This window comes from Patella vulgata, chromosome 8 (assembly GCF_932274485.2).
Source record: "Patella vulgata chromosome 8, xgPatVulg1.2, whole genome shotgun sequence".
Lineage (NCBI taxonomy): Eukaryota > Metazoa > Mollusca > Gastropoda > Patellidae > Patella > Patella vulgata.
The window spans coordinates 29,691,828-29,713,418 of record NC_065886.2 but is presented as its reverse complement, the minus strand read 5'-3'; the positions used below and the strand labels follow the sequence as shown (position 1 = coordinate 29,713,418).

Here is a 21,591-nt window from a genome sequence, read left to right as displayed (position 1 = left end):
CACATAAAAAGCAATCATACGATGAGCATCTCAACATCCTGGTAAGTTCCTGTAAGTTCTGATCTAAACACTATAGCCGGTATCCTAGCAACCAGAATAAAATTTTGCCATAGACAATAGTTATTGATCTGATGTTGAATGGCCTGATGGGATTGGTCGTCAATTGACGTAGTAGTTTGGATCATTACTTGCGAGAATGTTAATGACATATTCTCCTGTTTGTTAATATACTGATCTTAAAGTGGTCAATCAGTCAGGGTTGTTATTAAATGATCAAGATAATTAATTTGATTATTGAATCATTATGGAAAGTTGTACAAGTTTACTATCCATAGGGAGTTGGGAGAGTGAGAGAGAGAGAGAAACACAGAGAGATATAGACAGAGGGAGGGGGGGAATAAAAGAGAGGGGGACAGAGGAGGGAGGGAGATTATTGAATCATTATGGAAAGTTGTACAAGTTTACTATCCATAGGGAGTTGGGAGAGCGAGAGAGAGAGAGAGAGAGAAACACAGAGAGATATAGACAGAGGGAGGGGGGAATAAAAGAGAGGGGGACAGAGGAGGGAGGGAGAGGGTTTAAAATCACCCAACACAAAGTGTGTCATTTCGGGATCCAGAGAAAACCCATAAGGTTGGGATTGTATCCCTTCTTCTCTGTCTCATCCAAGCTTAGGATCAAAACCACACCACTTGACTCGACAATGACAGACCTTATGATCTAAACCGAACAGCATAGACCACGAAACCAACCCCCCTTTTCATGATACGAAAAACCAAGGTCCTGTGTATACATTGGAATGCACGTAAAAGATCCCTTGGCAGTTGGAATTCGATATAAGAGTAGGCGATAGTGCCGCTGCCCGGGCTAAATTTTCCTCATAGCCCACTGTATGGCGTATGCCCGTCTTCATTAGCCCAGTATATGAGCAGAACAGCAGGACGTTAAACCCCATTTCATTTCATTCATTTGTACAGGAATGAGACAAAATGTTAGATCATATATTTCTGAAAAAAAAAATAACTCAACTTTTTGACATAGATAATACTTTTATGTTTCTGAATTAAAACTTAAGTAATTATATAATTTTCATTTTCACTAAACAGGGAAAATGAAAAAAAAAAAATTGAATTGTTGTTCACAGGTATACACCATTCAGTGTACTGGAGAGATTTTAAGTAAACAAAGACTGACACAGAAAAAAACATTTGTCCCTGGGTTAATCCAGCCATATCCATTGTTTATCTCTCTATAAAATCAGTTTAAATAAAGGGTATTTTGGTAGTCAACAAATTTTAGGACTTAGAGTTTTCAAAAGTTGTATTTGAGAAGTTTGGGAAGTTTGTAAGATTCAATAAGATTCATAATGTAGAATATTTTAAAGGTCACCGGAAAAGCTTCATAAATTTTTTAAATAATGCAAGGAATTATGTCAACATATCCTTTCCATAAGTATAGCACGATCCTGAATGTCGATGTTACCTGCCACAGGTAGATTTCTGCCATTCTCCCTGAGTAGTCGTAACTTTCCGCCAAAACACAATCCGTGACATCATTTTAGTCCTTCTGCTCATATTCTACTCTATATTTCTATTGGCAGAAAGTTAAAGTAGCTAAGTCTCGAACTCAATATCTCCGACATTGAAAACACAATTTATTTGTCAATTTAAATCAACATTAATGTTGTGATCTTACCGGGAAAAGATGGGCTTCTGATATCCAATATTTAAGACAAAATAAACATTTTACCATTGGTACATGAATTGTGTACCATAATGCATTTCAGCGCCATTTGTAACAAGGGGCTCGAAGGACGGGGCTAGAACTATTCCACAAGTCATGTCAAACGGTGACGTAATATTCTTATCTGGAGAGCATGCGCAATAAATACTATCGGTGTAGACTGGAATAACCAGACGCTAGCGATTGTCATTCGATTGAGACTTCTGGCGAATTTCGCAAAATATAAATGATTTGAAATTAGAGTAAAACTGAAATGATTGAATGTAAATCAGTTTATATACATTCATATTACATTATATGCGTGCGACCCATTTGTGTCAATTTCTAGGTCCCAAATATTAGTGATTTAGCCCCTTTAAGACTACTCACAGAGAAAGGCGGAAATCACTACCATTGAAATTTACCTGTGGCAGGTAACATTGACATTTGGGATTGTGTTATACTTATGGAAAGGATATGTTGACAAAATTACTTGCATTATTTAGAAAAATCATAAAGCTTTTCCGGTGACATTTAACTCCATGCAAAGACTGGGTGGTTGGTTTTTTTTATAAATTTATAACAATATTGCTACTTCAACAAAGAAGTTAATATTAAATTAAAATCTCATTATTAGTGTTAACATAATAAAATACGAAAAAAGTTCAAGTTATGCAATAGCTATAAATACAAATACATCTAAAACCTAATAAAAGTTAAAAACTTTAGAGTAATCTAATTTATGTGTTTAAATAGCTTATAGAGTTTACTTAATGCAAAGCCTCTTTACTCAAACATTTCTTATATAACGCCAGTCGTCCGTATTTAAAACGTAATTATTATAAATAAATAAGGCTGTGGAATGATTTACCCTACTTTTCAAAAGACTCTAAATCAACAGATACTTTTTAAGAAATCACTGTAAATATATCTCTTTCAGAGGACTTTATCCAATTGATTAATCATAGTACAGTATATTTATGTACATAATAAATGATATATTTTATGAATTACAGTATTACACTGTGTAATTGAATGTATATATTTTATGAATTACACAGTGTAATTGAATGTATATATTGCAGTAATGAACGATATATTAAAAGTAATGAACTTAATTAAACAAGTGGAATAGAATAGAATAGGATTTTATTGCATTGAAAAATCCTTTGAGGTCAGCATAGAATATACAAAAGTATAAAATAAAGGAACAAAAATTATGCACAGGCACAAATTATATAGCTAGTATTATAAGGAATGGACTGGGGTCTGAGGTCTCTTGGGTAGTGCTCTCCCGTTGGGCATGAGAAGTCTATTGAAAAACTGATGTTTCTAGCCTGTGCATAAATTATAGTGTTACGCAATCTTGCCTCAACTCAAGACTAAAAAGGTCCCACAATTATGTAAGAACATTAACTTCATTAAAGGTAAATTTACATCAAATGAAACAAATCTGAATCATTACTTGATTAATGAAAGTTGCAGAGTGGATGTTATCCTCCATTTTTTTGTTGTCTCTCTCTGTAGGCTACTATGTTCCCTTTTAAGAATAGTCACTCTTCTCAGGTAAAACATATATCTGAATGTGTACCAGTACTTGATTAATTGTTGGCGTTTAAAGTAAAAGTAGCAAAAACCACTCATTATAATAAACTATCTATTGATATTGATTTTCTCTACCATGTGACCAGGAGGGAGACAAGAATGTAGAATTTCATCAATAAAGTTGCAACAGCTTGTCTCTAGTACGTAGAAACATTGGCAAAGTTAAAATGGCTTCACATTCAAGCACGATATTATATTGATATTAATATCAATTTAACACAGTATTGTGATTTTTGTGGATATTATGAAATTCAGATTGTGATTCTGTTGACTATGATATAACTAGTGGGCAATACGAGGTTTATACCACAGTCAGCTACTGTTATCTATGATATATCAAGTATGGAATATGGCCAGTTATACCACGGTTGTGTGTTAAACCACTTGTAGATTGTTTACAGGAGTTGGAGGTTGTTGTGTGTTAATTCTAGAACCAGGAGTAAACATTACAAGCTTTTCAACATGGTAAGAGAAATTCTTAACACCTACCTACGTTAATTGTTAAATTATGTACCAAGTCTTGACTGACATACCTAATACTTGAGATTATCTGTTCATGGCCTCGATCAACACAACAGGAACGTACTAAGAAATTTCTCTTTATTTTTTATTCATGGCTAATTGATTTAACGATTCGTTATGTTTCTATGGAAGCTTGTGAATGTTTCTATGGAAGCTTGTGAATGAATACTATCTCTAGATTTAATTGAATAAGATTTGTAATTAGTTATTTGTTTTAAGAGATATTTTTGTGAATTGTTAATTTTGCTGATACAACTGAGATAATTTGATACTAAAGTAATGAAATGAAATGAAATGTTGTTTAAATTAAATCTTTTAATGTGTTACTTATCTGCACAAGCCGGGCTAATGAGGATATAAATATGCCATACAGTGTGCTACGAGGGACATTTTGCCAAGACAGCAGTGCTACAGCCTACTCTTTATTTCTATATCCAACTTTCAAGAGAAATTTAAAGCGTTTGCCTGTGGTATACACAGGACCTTTCTTTTTTTTGTCCCACCCAAACAACTAGGCCTTTCTTTCCCATACCCATCCATCCTGCACCACAGACTCTCTTGCCCAACTCAGGATGGGGCCAGGACCTCCTGGCTAGTTCAGTACCATATACTCAACAAGCCACCAGTTCTTTATGCCAGTCAAGGATTCCATCCTGTGACATTGAGTAGTGTTGTCTGACTAACCTGATGGATCTTCTCTGGATATTCCAATTTATTGAAAACAAAATGCTATATATGTTAATTCCAAAGAGCAGGAGGGGCAAAGTTGCTAAAAATGGACATACAGATGCTCCAACTCAAGGGGACTGAGGGTGGGCCGATTGCTCTAACATGTGTTTTAGATTATTAGGTCTGTCATTGAGTCCAGTGGTGTTATTTCCATCTCAAGTTTTATATTGAAATATAATTGTACCGTATGTTAGTCTCTAGTTAATATTGAGCTGGCTGTACTAAACAATGAGTGTAGTTTATTTGATAACATGTCAGTTATTGGATGTTTTATTCTCATGTTTTATTCATGTTTTATTGATTCTGGATTCTCACAACATGGAGTCTTTGTCTTAATCCACCATAATTACATTATTTCTAGCAGTATTCTTATCTATTGAAAAAAACGAAACATATGCTTCAAATTTATTTATTTTATTTAGGCCTTGTTTTGGTTTGACATTTTAGAGTCTACTGTGTTGATATTTGATTAGGTTGTTTGACAAACGTATTGGTCAGGAAATAAAAGGGATAGCAATCCACTTATCCATTCTTAGCCCCTTCCAACCCTAGAAAATAACAAAAATTGTAATTTCAAGCCAAAAATTGGCATTTGAGCATGAAGAATTGTCGTATTCAGTAGACTACCGATAACGTATTTCAGAAGTGAGTCATATTTCATCCAAAATAGTTTTAAGTGAGAAATGATATTGAATTTGTGTTGGTATGTTAATTCAAGAAAGATAAAATATGACGTGATGTCGTCTTTATGTCAGAACAGTCTGAGCATGCAACCAGAGAACAAGTTCCTGACATGACTATTACAACAGTCTGACATGTAGTCATGGATCGGTTCCAATATTGTTAATGAAATTCTTGAACATCCGCCTACTCAACTCTATTTGCTAAAATAGTCCCACACCAACTTTTACCCCTACTCCATTATATATGAAACTACCCCTCTCCCAACTCATTGGTCATCACCTTGATTGGTCCTGCATTCAACTATAAAGGCCCCTTGTTCCACCTGACTCCCTGTCATCACCTTGATTCTGCCCTTCCCCCCATTCCCTATATCAACAGAATATAAATGTTTAAAGAGCCACCTGTGAAAGGTATTTCATATATTAAACTACACACATACCTTGATATATTGTCATTGTTAAAAACAGCTGGTACATAAAAATCTTATACAGTCACCCAGTTATCATACATATCATAATACTCATAGCCGGACTGTGATATGATTGAGGTTTTGAGTAATAGAAGGGTAGACATCTGGTTTATTGGTTTTTTTGCTCATGTATAAAATCATTTTCCTTGATGAATCAATGTTTTGATATGGTAATTAATGATCGATAAAATGTTGGCCATTTTTATTAAATTATACAAAATTAATCACTTGAATAAGGTTGACATTAATTCCATGTTATATTAGTGTATTATAACAATACCATTCTTTAATCAATCACCATATTTTATACTTTCACACGAATTTTTACAAGGCCGCGTTTGAGAGGTATTAGAGAAGTAATTCTTAATTTCTGCCAATGTTAAACTTTCTGTAACTTTCTGTTAGAAGAGAGAAGGGTGGGGGGGGAGTAAGACGGGTTTTAAGATCCACTACTAATAATTTGCTTGCTTGTAGGGGTCTTTAGCAGTGGGACTGGGCAAGTGACCATACTTGACTTAATAACAGACCTTATGGCCTTAAATGCACATGTTAGCCTACTCGATGAGCTGCCCCTCATGTGCAAGTAGTGTTCTGAAATTGGCTTTCTTTTCCCACCAACATATACAAATTTCAAATCATTCTAATAATCTTGATCCATAAAGAATTGTTGACATGAGGATAGACAACATTATATAACCACAATGATATACAAGAGTATAAATATACTACTATGGATCTCGTCTCCTGAAATAATCACTTCTGTATTGTTCATTGTATTATAGTCTTATCAAGTCTCTATACTGTAGCTGTATTATTGTATTATGGTAACATGGTGAAGTTAGAGTGGACAGTCTGGGGAATCCCCACAATGAAATATGAGAATTCTACAGACTGGAGATTTAATAGAATTTTAGAGTTAGGGGAATCCCCACAATGAAATATGAGAACTCTACAGAGAGAAAGATTTAATAGAATTAGAATATTTAATGGAGTTAGAATATTCCCTGCAATATAGTGTCTGCTTCTATTAGCTTTTATATCATTTATATTCTCTTCTCATATCACGGTTGGGTTGGGTGACTTAATTGTTTAGTAAGGTCTGTCATTTAGTCAAGTGGTGTGGTTTTGATTCCCGGCTTGAGTAGACCTTAAGTTAAACCCTCTCTCTCTTTCACATTATTTTCAAAGTTATTGTCCTTGTTTGCTTCTTGCCAGCTTCTTTTATATGAACCATATGGACAACATAGCAACTGCAGGTGTATGTTTCTTTACCTGGCAACCTATATTGAATGATAAACTAGAATAGTGTTGTTATAGTGTACCATGTAAAATGTTGAGATTTATGTATAAGTAATATGTACCGGTCTACATTTCTTCCATGTAGAACTCCCCACCATTTTACAATTTACATTGATCACCGGTTACAAGTCTTTTTATTGCTGGATTCCAAGTTTAACACTATGATATTCAGTTAGAACAAACCAACCGCCATCTTTATTTTCCTCAAAATCTAATTTATTGGGCCTGTTTAATCCCAATTAGGGGAGTTGGATGGCTGAATGGTTAGTGTGTGCACGCTGTATCTTAAAGTCTGTCATTGAGTCAACTGGCGTGGTTTCGAATCCCAGGTTGTACGTGACAAGGAGTAGGGTCGCCTGTCCAGCCTTGTGAGTTTTCTCCGGGTCCTCCGGTTTCCTCCCACTGCTAAAGACCCCTACGCGCAAGCAAATTATTGAAATAAAAATTAAAACCATATGTTAGTCCCAAAATGACATAGTTTGTGTCGAGTGGATGTTAAACCCCATTTCTCTCTCTCTCTCTTTAATCCAATTAAATCAGTCCTGGGAGATTATCTACCGTTGATATATTTATTTTATTTTATTAATTAAATGTTGAATGATTAATCTGAGTATATCTTAAAAATACATTATTTAAGATTTAGATAAAGATCTGACAGTTCTCGCTATAATAGTTTAAAAATAGATAACAAAAATTGAATATGTTGAAAATTTAAGTCAAATTGCTTTATTCTGAGCTGAGCTATGGCCGTTGGAAAAGCAGTGTAATCTTGATTGTCATTGCTACGATAATAAACAAAGTTTCGTTTATCCTTTTTATACGTCCACATTCATAATGTGAACGTATTATGCCGTCGCCCCTGTCTGTGTGTGTGTGTGTGTGTATGTATGTGTGTGTGTGTGTGTGTGTGTGTGTGTGTGTGTGTCTGTGGTTCGCCTACAGGGCGCAATTCTTCATGGATTTTCTTCAAACTTGGTATACTTATTCCTTATACCCCAAGGAAGATCCCTATTGTTTTTGGTGCATGCCCGACCCCCCGGGGCAGAGCCACGCCCATTTCTAGTATTTGTTTGTTTGTCGTCTACAGGCCACATTTCTTAACTAATAATCTTGAAACTTTGCATACACATTCTTTGTACCCTAAGGAACATCCCTATCGTTTGGGGTGCATGCCCAACCCCCAGGGGCAGAGCCACGCCCATTTTCTTTTCGTGTGTCTTTGTGTCGCCTACAGGGCGCAATTCTTACTGGATTTTCTTCAAACTTGGTATACTTATTCCTTATACCCCAAGGAAGATCCCTATTGTTTTTGGTGCATGCCCGACCCCCAGGGGCAGAGCCACGCCCATTTCTAGTATTTGTTTGTTTGTCGTCTACAGGCCACATTTCTTAACTTATAATCTTGCATACACATTCTTTGTACCCTAAGGAACATCCCTATCGTTTGGGGTACATGCCCAACCCCCAGGGGCAGAGCCACGCCCATTTCCCATTTTCTTTTCGTGTGTCTTTGTGTCGCCTACAGGGCGCAATTCTTACTGGATTTTCTTCAAACTTGGTATAGTTATTCCTTATACCCCAAGGAAGATCCCTATTGTTTTTGGTGCATGCCCGACCCCCAGGGGCAGAGCCACGCCCATTTCTAGTATTTGTTTGTTTGTCGTCTACAGGCCACATTTCTTAACTTATAATCTTGCATACACATTCTTTGTACCCTAAGGAACATCCCTATCGTTTGGGGTACATGCCCAACCCCCAGGGGCAGAGCCACGCCCATTTCCCATTTTCTTTTCGTGTGTCTTTGTGTCGCCTACAGGGCGCAATTCTTACTGGATTTTCTTCAAACTTTACATACTTATTCCTTATACCCTAAGGATGATGCCTATTGTTTTTGGTGCATGCCCGACCCCCAGGGGCAGAGCCACGCCCATTTTTTGTATTTATTTGTTTGTCATCTACAGGCCGCATTTCTTAACGTATCATATTGAAACTTTGCATACTTATTCTTTGTACCCTAAGGAACATCCCTATCGTTTGGGGTGCATGCCCAACCCCCAGGGGCAGAGCCATGCCCATTTTCTTTTTGTGTGTCTGTGTGTCGCCTACACGTCACATTTCTTAAGTGATCATCTTGAAACTTTACATACTTATTTCTTATACCCTATGGATGATCCCTATTATTTTTGGTGCATGCCCGATCCCCAGGGGCAGAGCCACGCCTATTTCTTGTATTGCATACTTATTCTTTGTAACCTAAGGAACATCCCTATCGTTTGGGGTCCATGCCCAACCCCCAGGGGCAGAGCCATGCCCATTTTCTTTTTGTGTCTGTGTGTTGCCTACAGGCCACAATTCTTAATCGATCGTCTTGAAAAAATTTCATATAAATTCCTTATACCCTAAGGATGATCCCTATTGTTTTTGGTGCATGCCCGACCCCCAGTGGCAGAGCCACGCCCATTTCTTTTATTCATTGTTTGTCATCTACAGACTGCATTTCTTAGCGTATCACCTTGAAACTTTGCATACTTACTCCTTCTATCCTAAGGAACATCCCTATTGTTTGTGGTGAATGCCCAGCCCCCAGGGACAGAGCCACGCCCATTTTCTTTTTGTGTGTCTGTATGTCACTTACAGCCTGCAATGCTTAATCGATCGTCTTGAAAACTTTTTTATACTTATTCCTTATACCCTAAGGCTGACCTCTATTATTATTGGTGCTTGCCCGACCCCCTGAGACAGAGCCACGCCCAAAATTTGTGTGCCTTTTGTGTCGCCTACAGGCCGCAATTCTTAACATTTCCTTTTGAAACTTTGCATACCTATTCCTTTTCCCTAAGGATGCCCCCAATTGTTTTTTGGTGATTGCCCAACCCCCAGGGGCAGAGCGACACCCATTTTTTCTTTGTGTCTCTGTGAGTTGCCTACAGGCCACGATTCTTTATGGATTGTCTTTGAACTTGGGATATGTATTCCTTATAACCAAAGACGACAACTGCATATCACGACCCCCAGGGGCAGAGCCACGCCCAATTTTTATGTTTATATCATTTACAGGCCGGAATTCTGAATGGATCAACTTGGTACTTGGCATTTGTATTCCTTATAGCCTAAGGGCATCAACTATTGATTTTGGTGAATGCCCTGACCCCCCGGGGCAGAGCCACGCCCAATTTTTGCCTTTAACACCCATGGCCACAATTCTGAATGGATTATCTTGGAACTTGGTATACTTATTCCTTATACCCTAAGGATGGCAACTATTGATGTTGTCATTTCAATAACAGGATGGTACCTATTTATATTGTTTCCATATCCAACCCCAACGGGCAGAGCCATGCCCAGTTTTTGTATTTATAGTCTACATGCTGCAATTCTGAATGGATCATCTTGGAACTTTGCATATTTATTCCTTATACCATAAAGACAGCAACTATTTATTTTGATGCTTGCCCCGACCTCCTGGGGCAGTGCCACACCCACTTTATTGTTAGTATTTTTCTGGATATTTGGCAAAACAAACCCGACGCCTAGCCTTCTTTGCCTCTGATCATATTACAGCAATTTTATATTTCATTCTCTTCATTTTAAAAAGTACCATATATCAATCAAAGCTGGAATGTGGACGTATATTGCAGCGTTAGCGATGCTCTTGTTTTAATTGAATTATTAACTGGCAATCATGTTTAAATCCGTTAAAAATCAAAACCATCCGATGGTCTAAAGAGTTGATTATGGGCTTGGCATGTGAATTAATGTCTAATTAATGATTTGAGGCCAAACGTAAGATCTACATTGGGCAGATTTTAGTTCTTACATAATGCATCTTTAACATGGAGTAAGCCATGAGAAATTTGATATTTTCCGAGAAATACAAATCATGCATCGTTACTTTAAATGATGAATGAAAGCAATCTAGAGATATTATAAGTCATGTGACCTGATAATAACAATGTGATAATTGTCATATAATGAATGATGATTAAGATACAATAGAACATAGACATCAGTTTATTTGTATTCTTCTGAATAATTTATAATGGACGAGGTATTATATTGTTTTGTTATTTTAATCAACTGCAGGGTTTCTCAATTACTTACAATTGACATACATATTTTCTATCTAACTGATTAAGTCTGTTGTATTTTATAGACAAAGTCAAGTAATTCTTCACTTGATTTAAGAAAGTTAGTAACAAATTTGAGTAATTCGTACATTGAGTAAAATAGTAGACCTACAGTCGTTGTTTGTATTTTAGAAGAGAGCGATTTTCAATTTTATGGGGAGGAAGAAAAACCTCCCCTTGGTCGACATTCAAGTGTGCAACAGGTGCTCAAGAGCGATCGCTTGCTTTAAAAAACAATGATAGGCCGCCAAGGCGCTTATCAATATGATTATTTAGACACGCAATTTATTTTACTCACTAAACAATTACTCGAATTTGTAAATCACAAATTTATGCACATTGACATCTGCATGCAACAGGGTCCTCATCCTCCAGATACTGGGTGGCAAGTTTTAATACTAATTTTAGTCATGTTATGATTTTATTTTCAAAACTTCTTAATTTTTTTTTTTTTCAGACGTCCCAGTACACAAGTAAGATCCCTGGTCCGGGTAAAAAACGTTCTTTTTTACCAGCTCCTGTCAAAGCGGCTCCACGGCCTCGGAGCCCTTCTCCGGAACCCGAATCGGACAACCCTTTTCAAATAGGGGAAAGAGTGTGTATTGGTGGAATTAAATTCGGAACTTTACAATATTTCGGTGAAACACACATCGCAACCGGTGTTTGGTGTGGCGTTGAACTTGACGAACCTGAGGGAAACCATGATGGCATGGTTCAAGGTCACAGATACTTTACTTGCGAGGACAAACACGGTATTTTCGCTCCTGTTGATAAAGTAGCAATACTTGAAGAAGATATTTATTTCGAAGACGATTATGTTGACACGAGTAGTGAGATAGAAGAGCCGGTTATTACTCCCAGAAAACATCGGCAACAGACAGAATCGAAAATCGTCAGAAGTCGTCATTCCCAGGATGTTATTTCCACAACAAAGGATAGGGAGCCACGATATCAATATAAATCACAATCTGGACGTGGTTCAGGTATTCGAAAACATGGCTCCCCGGATAAACAAATAAAACAGACCTCTGTTTCAGCATCGACCTCTAACGAGACACTCAGTAGCCAGACGTCGTCACCTGTAAGGAGCAGATCTGGAAATAGAGGTGAATATTCTCGTAAAGATGTCGACATCGTAAACAAGCCGTCTGCAGATGGCGATGACGTAAAGAAGCAACACAAACCTTCACACATTCCAGGTATCTCAGGTATCTCCCGATTACCTAAATACTCTTCTAATTCTAGTATCATCAAATCATCGTCTAGTTCTGAACAAATAAAAAGTGCAATAACCTCTCCTATTACTAGTCCTCTCTCTCCGGAATACGAAAAGATTGACGATGAATTGTGTGCCACTTATACACTGGACAGTGAAAGTGATAATATTTCGAAGGGGGTACGCGTAACCCCCGAAGAGACCTACAGTAACGGCATCTCGGTGCAGTTGAAATCAGACAGCCGACAGTATTTAAATCTAACTTTTGACCCCGAAACAGGGTATGCTGGGAAAAATTTACCGGACGTCGTAGCATCCAATTCACCATCTCCTGAGGGTAAAGAATATAATCGTGCCGCTTATCGCGAAGGGGGAGACAATTCAAACAATACTACCATTGATAGTAATTGTTCGGAAATTCTCGAAGCGTCACGACTAGACGATGTTAATTTATTGGATATAAATCTACTTGGATGTGCCGATGAGAAACAGAAACGTGAATCTCTGTCCGCGTTGTCATGTCAATTCGACAAACTGAAATTGAGCACCACTCCCATTGAGAATCGTAATCGACAAATTGTGAATTTAAATGACACTTACACAATGGCTTCTCACGGAGGAGAGAGTGACAATTATTCTAATAGTGCTAATGTAACTCAAGATATGAAATCTAGTCAGCAACTCTCCATGGACCAACCTGTTAACATAGACGATCAGAAAAAGTTGATTGATCTCGAAACCTCGGAACAAATATCGCGATGTAATATTGATAAGTTAGAGACCGAGATGGATAAAAGCCTCGATGACGCTAGTCGTAAATTAATGATGGATTCTGGTATATCTGAAATGTCAAGTAGTCAGATGACAGACTCCATGTCGATGACGCGATCACATCAAATGGAAAATATTCACGCATGTTTAGTGAGAAGTGATATGATCAAGAGTGTAACTGACAATGATCGTAAACTGATGACTGATTCAGGAATATCAGAACGAGGTAATAATCGTGATGTTAATGTTGGGTTTGTAACAAGTGATGTAACTCTTGGTGAAGATTTGAAATCTGGACATAACAAACTTGAACGACCAGTCTCTCTTATTTCTACAACTAGTGTTGATACAGGTTAGTGAAATATTTATTGTATGTTTTAACACTCAATTCTTGTGTGCCATGTTTTGAAATCTCAAAGCTTAAATATTTGGAACTAAAAGCTTTTGAAAAGAGTAAGTAAGTACTTTTTGTTTTTAAATTAGTAATTTGAGTCAGAGAGAAAGAGAGAGAAATAGGGTTTAACATCCACTCGACACAAAGTTGGTCATTTCGGGACTAACACATGGTTCAATTTTATTTCAATAATTCGCTTGCGCGTAGGGGTCTTTAGCAGTGGGAGAAAACCAGAGGTTCTGGAGAAAACCCACGAGATTGGAGAGGCGACCCTACTCCTTGTCACATACAACCGGGAAATTGAAACCACACCAGTTGACTCAATGACAGACCGTATGTTACAGCGCACAATTACCAATGATTCGACCATCCAACACCCCACGCATTTAATAGGTGTTCCCAAGGAACAGAAATACAAATTGGTATTGTCTAACATTTGGACTTCTTGAAACTGCCTATAACTAGTGCTCCTGAGAACACACCAAACCACCTGAGTCACGGATAAATATATATGGCGCACCATGAACTAGTGCAGACGGTCCTATAGCATGTAGAGCTGTTCATGTATCTCATGCGGTTTGAGGCAGTCAAAGGTCCAGAGATATATACCGGTATGGAATGTATCACCTACGAGCTTGGGATCAAAACTGACTCAATAACAGACCTAATGATCTAAAGCACACACATTAACCATTCAGTGAACAAACCCAGCTTATTGATTAAAAATTTCCCCCCCCAAAAAAAAGCCGCATATAAGCAGTCTCATATTGCAAATTGAAGTGACATAAATAAAAGTGTGGATTATTTAAGTCAGATTGTATGGGGTTTCATTTCAGTTTCTACAATTAATGGAGTTATAAGATTCTTTATACCATTGTTGATATTGCAGTTGATCTAATCAATAATTCATATCTTGTCATTATCAACAAATCCCTGGTGTACTCTTTATTATTGACTAATTGAATAAATTTAGATTCAAGAACAGATAATAACATATTGATTGCATGAATTTACAGCTACATTGTTGGGATGTCATGTTCATTCAGTCCTGGATGATATACTCATTTTAGATGTGCATGACAAGTGTGTTCAAATGTTGCTTAACAATAATACAGACACATTTACATAAATTGTGTATAAATTAAAATATGAAAATAATCAATAATAGAAAGATAATATTTATTGGGGACTGAAGTTGTAAGCTGATAACAAAATTAAAGTGGGGTTGACACTAGTCTTGACTCAAAAAAAAAAGATACAGTAAATGACTTTGTCTAATAAAAAGTGGGAGATTATTAGATTTTAATCTAATAATCTCCCACTTTTTATTAGTCTAAAGATACCCAAAAGAAAAAAAGAGTGTTCTCGCAGGACTTTGTGTATTTGGTTGATGGAGGAGTAAACCATCTGAGAAAGGTCTTACTTGCAGGGGCAGATTAAGGGAGAGGGCCACCAGAGGTGACCTGGACAGATGGGTCAAAAAATTTTGGAAAATTACAGTGCCATAGAAGATTTGGTTGTCCATATCTGATCAAAAACTTCCCTATGACAACGAAAATCAGGCCTTCACAAACATGGTTGACATCTTGTTAAACTGCTTTATAAATGAGATCTGCAGAAATAATAATTCCCAGTAATCCCAGACAAAGTCCCTATGAAGATGAAAACCAGGCCTCCATATTTATTAAGATCTATAGAGCTATAAATTACTTCTCCCATGTCAACATGGAGAAATGTTTCTGAGAAAGTAATGGGGTCCGGAGAATTTATATATGATCAAATATTTCCACTGCGGGATGTGGGTTGTATAATAATGTCTCATTGACAACTTTATGATCTAATTGTAAATCAGGTCTGTTGCAGTTGGACTGTACCCAATCTGGTTAAAACACAGATCCTATTTCAAAATTTCGTTTCATTTTTATGTACTACACTAGGATCTTGAAGAGTTGTTATATAACCTGTGTTCTGTATCGCGTGAGGGATTAGCCAATGAAACCATCTGTTATGGCGACTTCTTGGCATGCGATGCCCGGAACTGTGGGTAAATCAACGCTGATTGTGATTAATCAATGCCTGAGGTCATAGGGTCGAAAGCCATTCGTACGACCTATGACACGACCTTTTACTACAACCGGTCAAACCTTCATGTAGTGTACGCCATCGAAAGATTAAAAAAACAAAACGAAATGTAGATCTGTATTTTAATCAGATTGGACTATACCACACAAAAACAAAACCCATAAGATAAACCTTTAGACAAGAAACACAAACTACATAGACATTATAAACAAACAACACAAACTACATAGACATTATAAGCAAATAACAAATATCAAATGAAATGAATGGTTTCTATTGAAGCCGGAGGGTTGGATGACCGAATGGTTAGCACGTGCTCGCTATATAATAAGGTCTGTCATTGAGTCAACTGGCGTGATTTCGATTCAACGGTTGTACCTGAAAAGGAGTAGGGTTGCCTGTCCAACCTGGTGGGTTTTCTCCGGGTCCTCCGGTTTCCTCCCACTGCTAAAGACCCCTACGGGCAAGCGAATTATTGCAATAAAAAATTGAACCATGTGTTAGTCCCGAAATGACCTAGTCTGTGTCCATTCGTCGTTAAACCCCATTTCTCTCTCTATTAAAGCCTGATCTATGAATAATAGGTTTGTACTAGATATTGTATTAGTATCAGATTGTGCTTGACTGTAGGATATGGGATTCCAAACTTTCAATAAACAGTCCCAGTATTGTCTTGACAGATAATTTGAAGCCCCAGTGGCTCAGTGAGTAGATATTGTCTTTACTGATAAGATTATTTGTTGTTTTGCTAAGAGTTATGTACCTTGATACTATAACATGAATGAAGGTTGATACAGTTTATTATATTAGTAGTGTTTGATAAGACAGCTGTCATATTGTAAATGTTTGTTTGGTCAACAGTTATCCGAACTAACTTTGTACAACATGATAAAAAAAGATAAGATATCAATACTCTTCAACAAGTCCCAATTTCTTCATGTATAGATACACAAAAACGATATCTATTTATCCAAACAGAGTATTTCAATGTGTTGGGGTCTTTAGGAGTGGTAGAAAACCAGAGTAACCAGAGAAAACCCATGACGTTCAGTACACAACCTTATTCTTGTGTTAAAGCCTGAGATTAAAACCACGCCACTAAATGATAGATCTTCTGATCTGGTCTGAGGGCACATGTTAGACCACTCAGCCACCTATCCCCTTCCCTCTCCCCTGGCCCTCTACAACACACCAATTTATAATATGAAAATTTATTTTGTGCTATTATCCAGGTCACATGCCCTAAGTGCCGACAACACATCTAACCCACAACACATAAACACACAAAATAAAGTTATGGTTTGTGGGGTTTTAAACTGTGAAATGTTACGGAGGGTTTTTACATGTTTAACCTGTTTCCCACCCAATCATATTCAAATATCCTAAATAAAGATAGTGTTTAAAAAAAAAAACAGGATGCCACAAAACGGGTTCGATTTAGATGTTGGCAGCTAAAGTCACAGCTGAGGATAATTCTGCGTGGTTTTGATCCCTCGCTTGAAACGTGATGAGGAGGTACATGTAGAGTAGCCCTTCCCACATCATGGGTTTTCCCAGGGTTCTCTGGTTTGCTCACACTACTAAAGAGAGAGAGAGAGAGAAAAATGGGGTTTAACGTCCACTCAACACAAACTAGGTCATTTCGGGACTAACATATGGTTTAATTTTATTTCAATAATTCGCTTGCGCGTAGGGGTCTTTAGCAGTGGAAGGAAACCGGAGTACCCAGAGAAAACCCATGAGGTTGGACATGCGACCCTAATCCTTGTCACATACAACCGAGGATTTGAAACCACGCCAGTTGACTCAATGACAGGCCTTATGATACAGCACGCACGTGCAAACCATTCAGCCATCCACCCCCCTACACTACTAAAGCCCCCCCATGCAATAGCGAATGACTGAAATATAAAATTGAACCATATGTTTGTCCCGAAATGACCTAGTGAATCCCAATTTCTCTCTCTCTCTTTGTTGGTGCAGAAAAATGAAATCTGGGACTTGTAGGAAATTGAATTCAGTCGTATATATGAAGGTTGCATACACTATGATATTGGTCTTAGTATTCTATATATTTATTTCAGGATATGTTCCAGATACTGATTCCGAGTGTGGCACCAAAACAACCAATTCACCAGAATGGCCAGAAAGACTGGGCGATCATACCTCAATGACAGAAAGTCAGATTATCCAGTACCAAGATAGTTTTCAGGGTAAGACAGGATCTGTGTTAGTTATTTATTAGGTCACACCAGTTTGATTTGCTCTTCTTGAGGAACACCTGTTAAAACGTATTTATAATAAACACGTGGGCTGAGCATTTCATTAAGAAAATGAAATAAGTGAAGCAACAAAATAAATCAATTCTCTACTGTTATTACGTTAAATAGGTTCCATATGAATACAGGGAATCATATAGATACATGTACATGTTTACTCAAGTCCCATACACAAGGAAGCACGACGGGAATTATTTCAAAGATGGTTTACTGTTGAATATTAGTCTACCATAAACAAGGAATCAGGATTTAAACATACATTATGCAAGAGCTAAATCTGCATGTTTCAGGTTTTTCGTTAGGTCTGAAATGTTATCTACCTTATTAATTAGACATTAATTAAATTATCCAGACCATAATCAGCTATCGATGTCATTGCTAGCTTGCGATATTTACTGAATTTCAATCCGATCTGCTGCTCAACGCTCAAAAATGGAAAATCGATACTGTGTAATGACTTTAGTAATGATGATAGAGGCTATGCCTAAAATTCAATCGTTAATATCTCGGTTCGGAGTTGAGCAATTTGACTGAGATTTTCAGCATATTCCCTTTACTTTATCTAGTTTTTGTCCCCCGCCTTTCGAAGAAAGCAGGGGACTATTAAAATTGGTTCGTCCGTCTGTCTGTCTGTCTGTCTGTCTGTCCGTCTTTCTGTCCGTCTGTCTGTCCGTCACACTTTTTGGGACACAATAACTCTCTTCCTAATTGAGCTAGAATGTTCAAACTTTGTGTATGTGTTTATTAGGTCAATGCCTTGATGGAGTTCGAAGATGAGCATTTTCCGCTTAGGGTAAGCAGAGATAAGCAATTTGATTGGTTGATGCTTTGGGACACGATAACTCTCTTCCTAATTGGGCTAGAATGTTCAAACTTGGTGTATGTGTTGATTAGGTCAATGCCTTGATGGAGTTCGAAGATGAGCATTTTCCGCTTAGGGTAAGCAGAGATAAGCAATTTGATTGGTTGATGCTTTGGGACACGATAACTTTTAATTGAGCTAGAATGTTCAAACTTGGTGTATGTGTTTATTAGGTCAATGCCTTGATGGAGTTCGAAGATGAGCATTTTCCGCTTAGGGTAAGCAGAGATAAGCAATTTGATTGGTTGATACTTTGGGGCACGATAACTCTCTTCCTAATTGAGCTAGAATGTTCAAACTTGGTGTATGTGTTGATTAGGTCAGTGCCTTGATGGAGTTCGAAGATGAGCATTTTCCGCTTAGGGTAAGCAGAGATAAGCAATTTGATTGGTTGATGCTTTGGGACACGATAACTTTAGTTCTAATTAAGTGAGATTGATGAAACTTGGTGTATAGTTTCATTACAGTAATACCTTGACTAAGTTTGATAATGAGCATTTTCTGCTCAGGGTAAGCAGAGCGATACGCAATTTGATTGGTCGAGACTTTGGAAAACAATAACTCTCCTACTTTGATTGTCGAGACTTTGGAAAACAATAACTCTCCTACTTTGATTGTCCCCCGCCTTTCGAAGAAAGCAGGGAACTATTAAAATGGGTTCGTCCGTCTGTCTGTTTGTCTGTCTGTCCGTTCCGCTTATGGTAAGCAGAGATAAACAATTTGATTGGTTGATCTTCGAATTGAGTAAATGTTCATGCTTATTGTCCCCCGCCTTTCGAAGAAAGCAGGGAACTATTAAAATGGGTTCGTCCGTCTGTCTGTTTGTCTGTCCGTTCCGCTTAGGGTAAGCAGAGATAAACAATTTGATTGGTTGATGCTTTGGGACACTATAACTTTAGTTCTAATTAAGTAGATAAACAATTTGATTGGTTGATGCTTTGGGACACTATAACTTTAGTTCTAATTAAGTGAGAGTGATGAAACTTGGTGTATAGTTTCATTACAGTAATACCTTGACTAAGATCGATAATGAGCATTTTCTGCTCAGATTAAGCAGAGCGATAAGCAATTTGATTTGCTGAGACTTTGGAACACAATAACTCTCCTTCGAATTGAGTTAAAATGTTCATTTTATCCTATTTTGATGAAACTTGAAATATATGTTTATGTCCCGGTACCTTTCGATATTGGCATGTATCGGATAAATATTTCATGGATTATGCCCCCTGATTGTACAAAAGATTATTTTTAGCTAGTGGGCCCTCTCAAGGTCACAATTTTTATACGCCCACGTATAAATGTGGAGGTATATTGTCCACGATTTCTTGTACATGCCCCAACGCCAAAAGTTATGATCCAATTGTTTTGAAATTGATATATGTTTACATTAGTAAGATGAAGGAGTCCAATTAATTTTAATAATTTCCGTTTATTACGTCAAGGGTTACGGCCCTTGTTTCATTTTGTTGAACGCCAAAAGTTATCATCCAATCTTTGTGAAATTTATATGCATTATTTAAATTAGTGAAACGAAGAAGCCCTTTGAATTTCTGTTTATTACGTCTAGAGTTAGAGTTATGGCCCTCTTTTCACTTTATTGTCCCCCGCCTTTCGAAGAAAGCAGGGGACTATTAAAATGGGTTCGTCCGTCTGTCTGTCTGTCACACTTTTTGGGACACAATAACTCTTTCTAATTTACCTAGAATGGTCAAACTTGGTGCAGGTGTTTATTAGGTCAGTGTCTTGATGGAATTCGAAGATGAGCATTTTCTGCTTAGGGGAAGCAATTTGATTGGTTGATGCTTTGGGGCACGATAACTTTAGTTCTAATTAAGTGAGAGTGATGAAACTTGACTAAGTTCGATTATGAGCATTTTCTGCTCAGGGTAAGCAGAGTGATAAGCAATTTGATTGGTTGAGACTTTGGAACACAATAACTCTCCTAATTGAGGTAGAATGTTTAAACTTGGCGTAGGTGAATGTTTAAACTTGATGTAGATGTTCATTAGGAGAATGTTTAAACTTGATGTAGATGTTCATTAGGTGAATGTCTTGACTGAGTTCAATGATAAACATTTTGAGCTGACGCTAGCTAAGCAGAGCTAATTGATTTCATTTGTCGATGGTTTGGGACAAGATAATCTTGATTCTGTCTGGTAGAGAATGATGAAACTTAATGTATGGTTTAAATGCTTGATACTTTTGAAAAAAATAAATGTGCGATTAATTAATATGTGTCATCTTTTTATTTCGGTATTTCGGCGGGGGACATCAGCCTCACTGTTGGCTTGTTAACTATTATAGTGTAAACCGCCAACTCTATCTAATCTTCCAATGCCCCTTTAGATTACTTCAAAGAAGGTTTACTGTCAAATATTAGTCGACCAGGTACAATTAACTGGTTTCCATAAAATCAAAATATTCCCAAATTTATACAAATATTATTTAGTGGTATCATCACATACTGAACTGATATTATCAAAGGGGGGTGGGGGGTGGTGGATGGCCGAATGTTTAGCACGTGCATGCTGTATCATAATGCCAGTCATTGAGTCAACTGGCGTGGTTTCGAATCTCCGGTTGTACATGATGACAAGGATTAGGGTCGCCTGTCCAACCTCGTGAGTTTTCTCCAGGTCCTCCGGGTTCCTCAGTCTGCTAAAGACCCCTACGCGCAAGCGAATTATTGAAATAAAATAAACCATATGTTAGTCCCGAAATGACCTAGTTTGTGTCGAGTGGATGTTAAACCCAATTTCTCTTTCTCTCTCTCTCTCTCTCTGATATTACCAAATACTTTAAGATGTTAGAAGATGTTAATCTTGATGAA

General features: G+C 37.3%; 1 protein-coding gene across 4 annotated transcripts in view; it reads left to right on the top strand.

Moving 5' to 3' along the window:
* LOC126829315 (restin homolog) overlaps positions 1–21,591 on the top strand; it is a 111,095-nt gene that overhangs the window by 39,954 nt on the left and 49,550 nt on the right. For 2 of the 4 annotated variants that reach the window (XM_056102649.1, XM_050559091.2), the window contains exons 1-3: positions 3,520–3,792; positions 11,615–13,496; positions 17,705–17,833. In XM_056102649.1, the coding sequence (XP_055958624.1) occupies positions 3,790–3,792; positions 11,615–13,496; positions 17,705–17,833 (2,014 nt within the window). In that variant the 5' untranslated portion in view covers positions 3,520–3,789. Of the gene's footprint in view, positions 1–3,519; positions 3,793–11,614; positions 13,497–17,704; positions 17,834–21,591 lie in introns of those variants that run through there. The other 2 variants (XM_056102650.1, XM_050559092.2) reach the window with 2 other exon arrangements.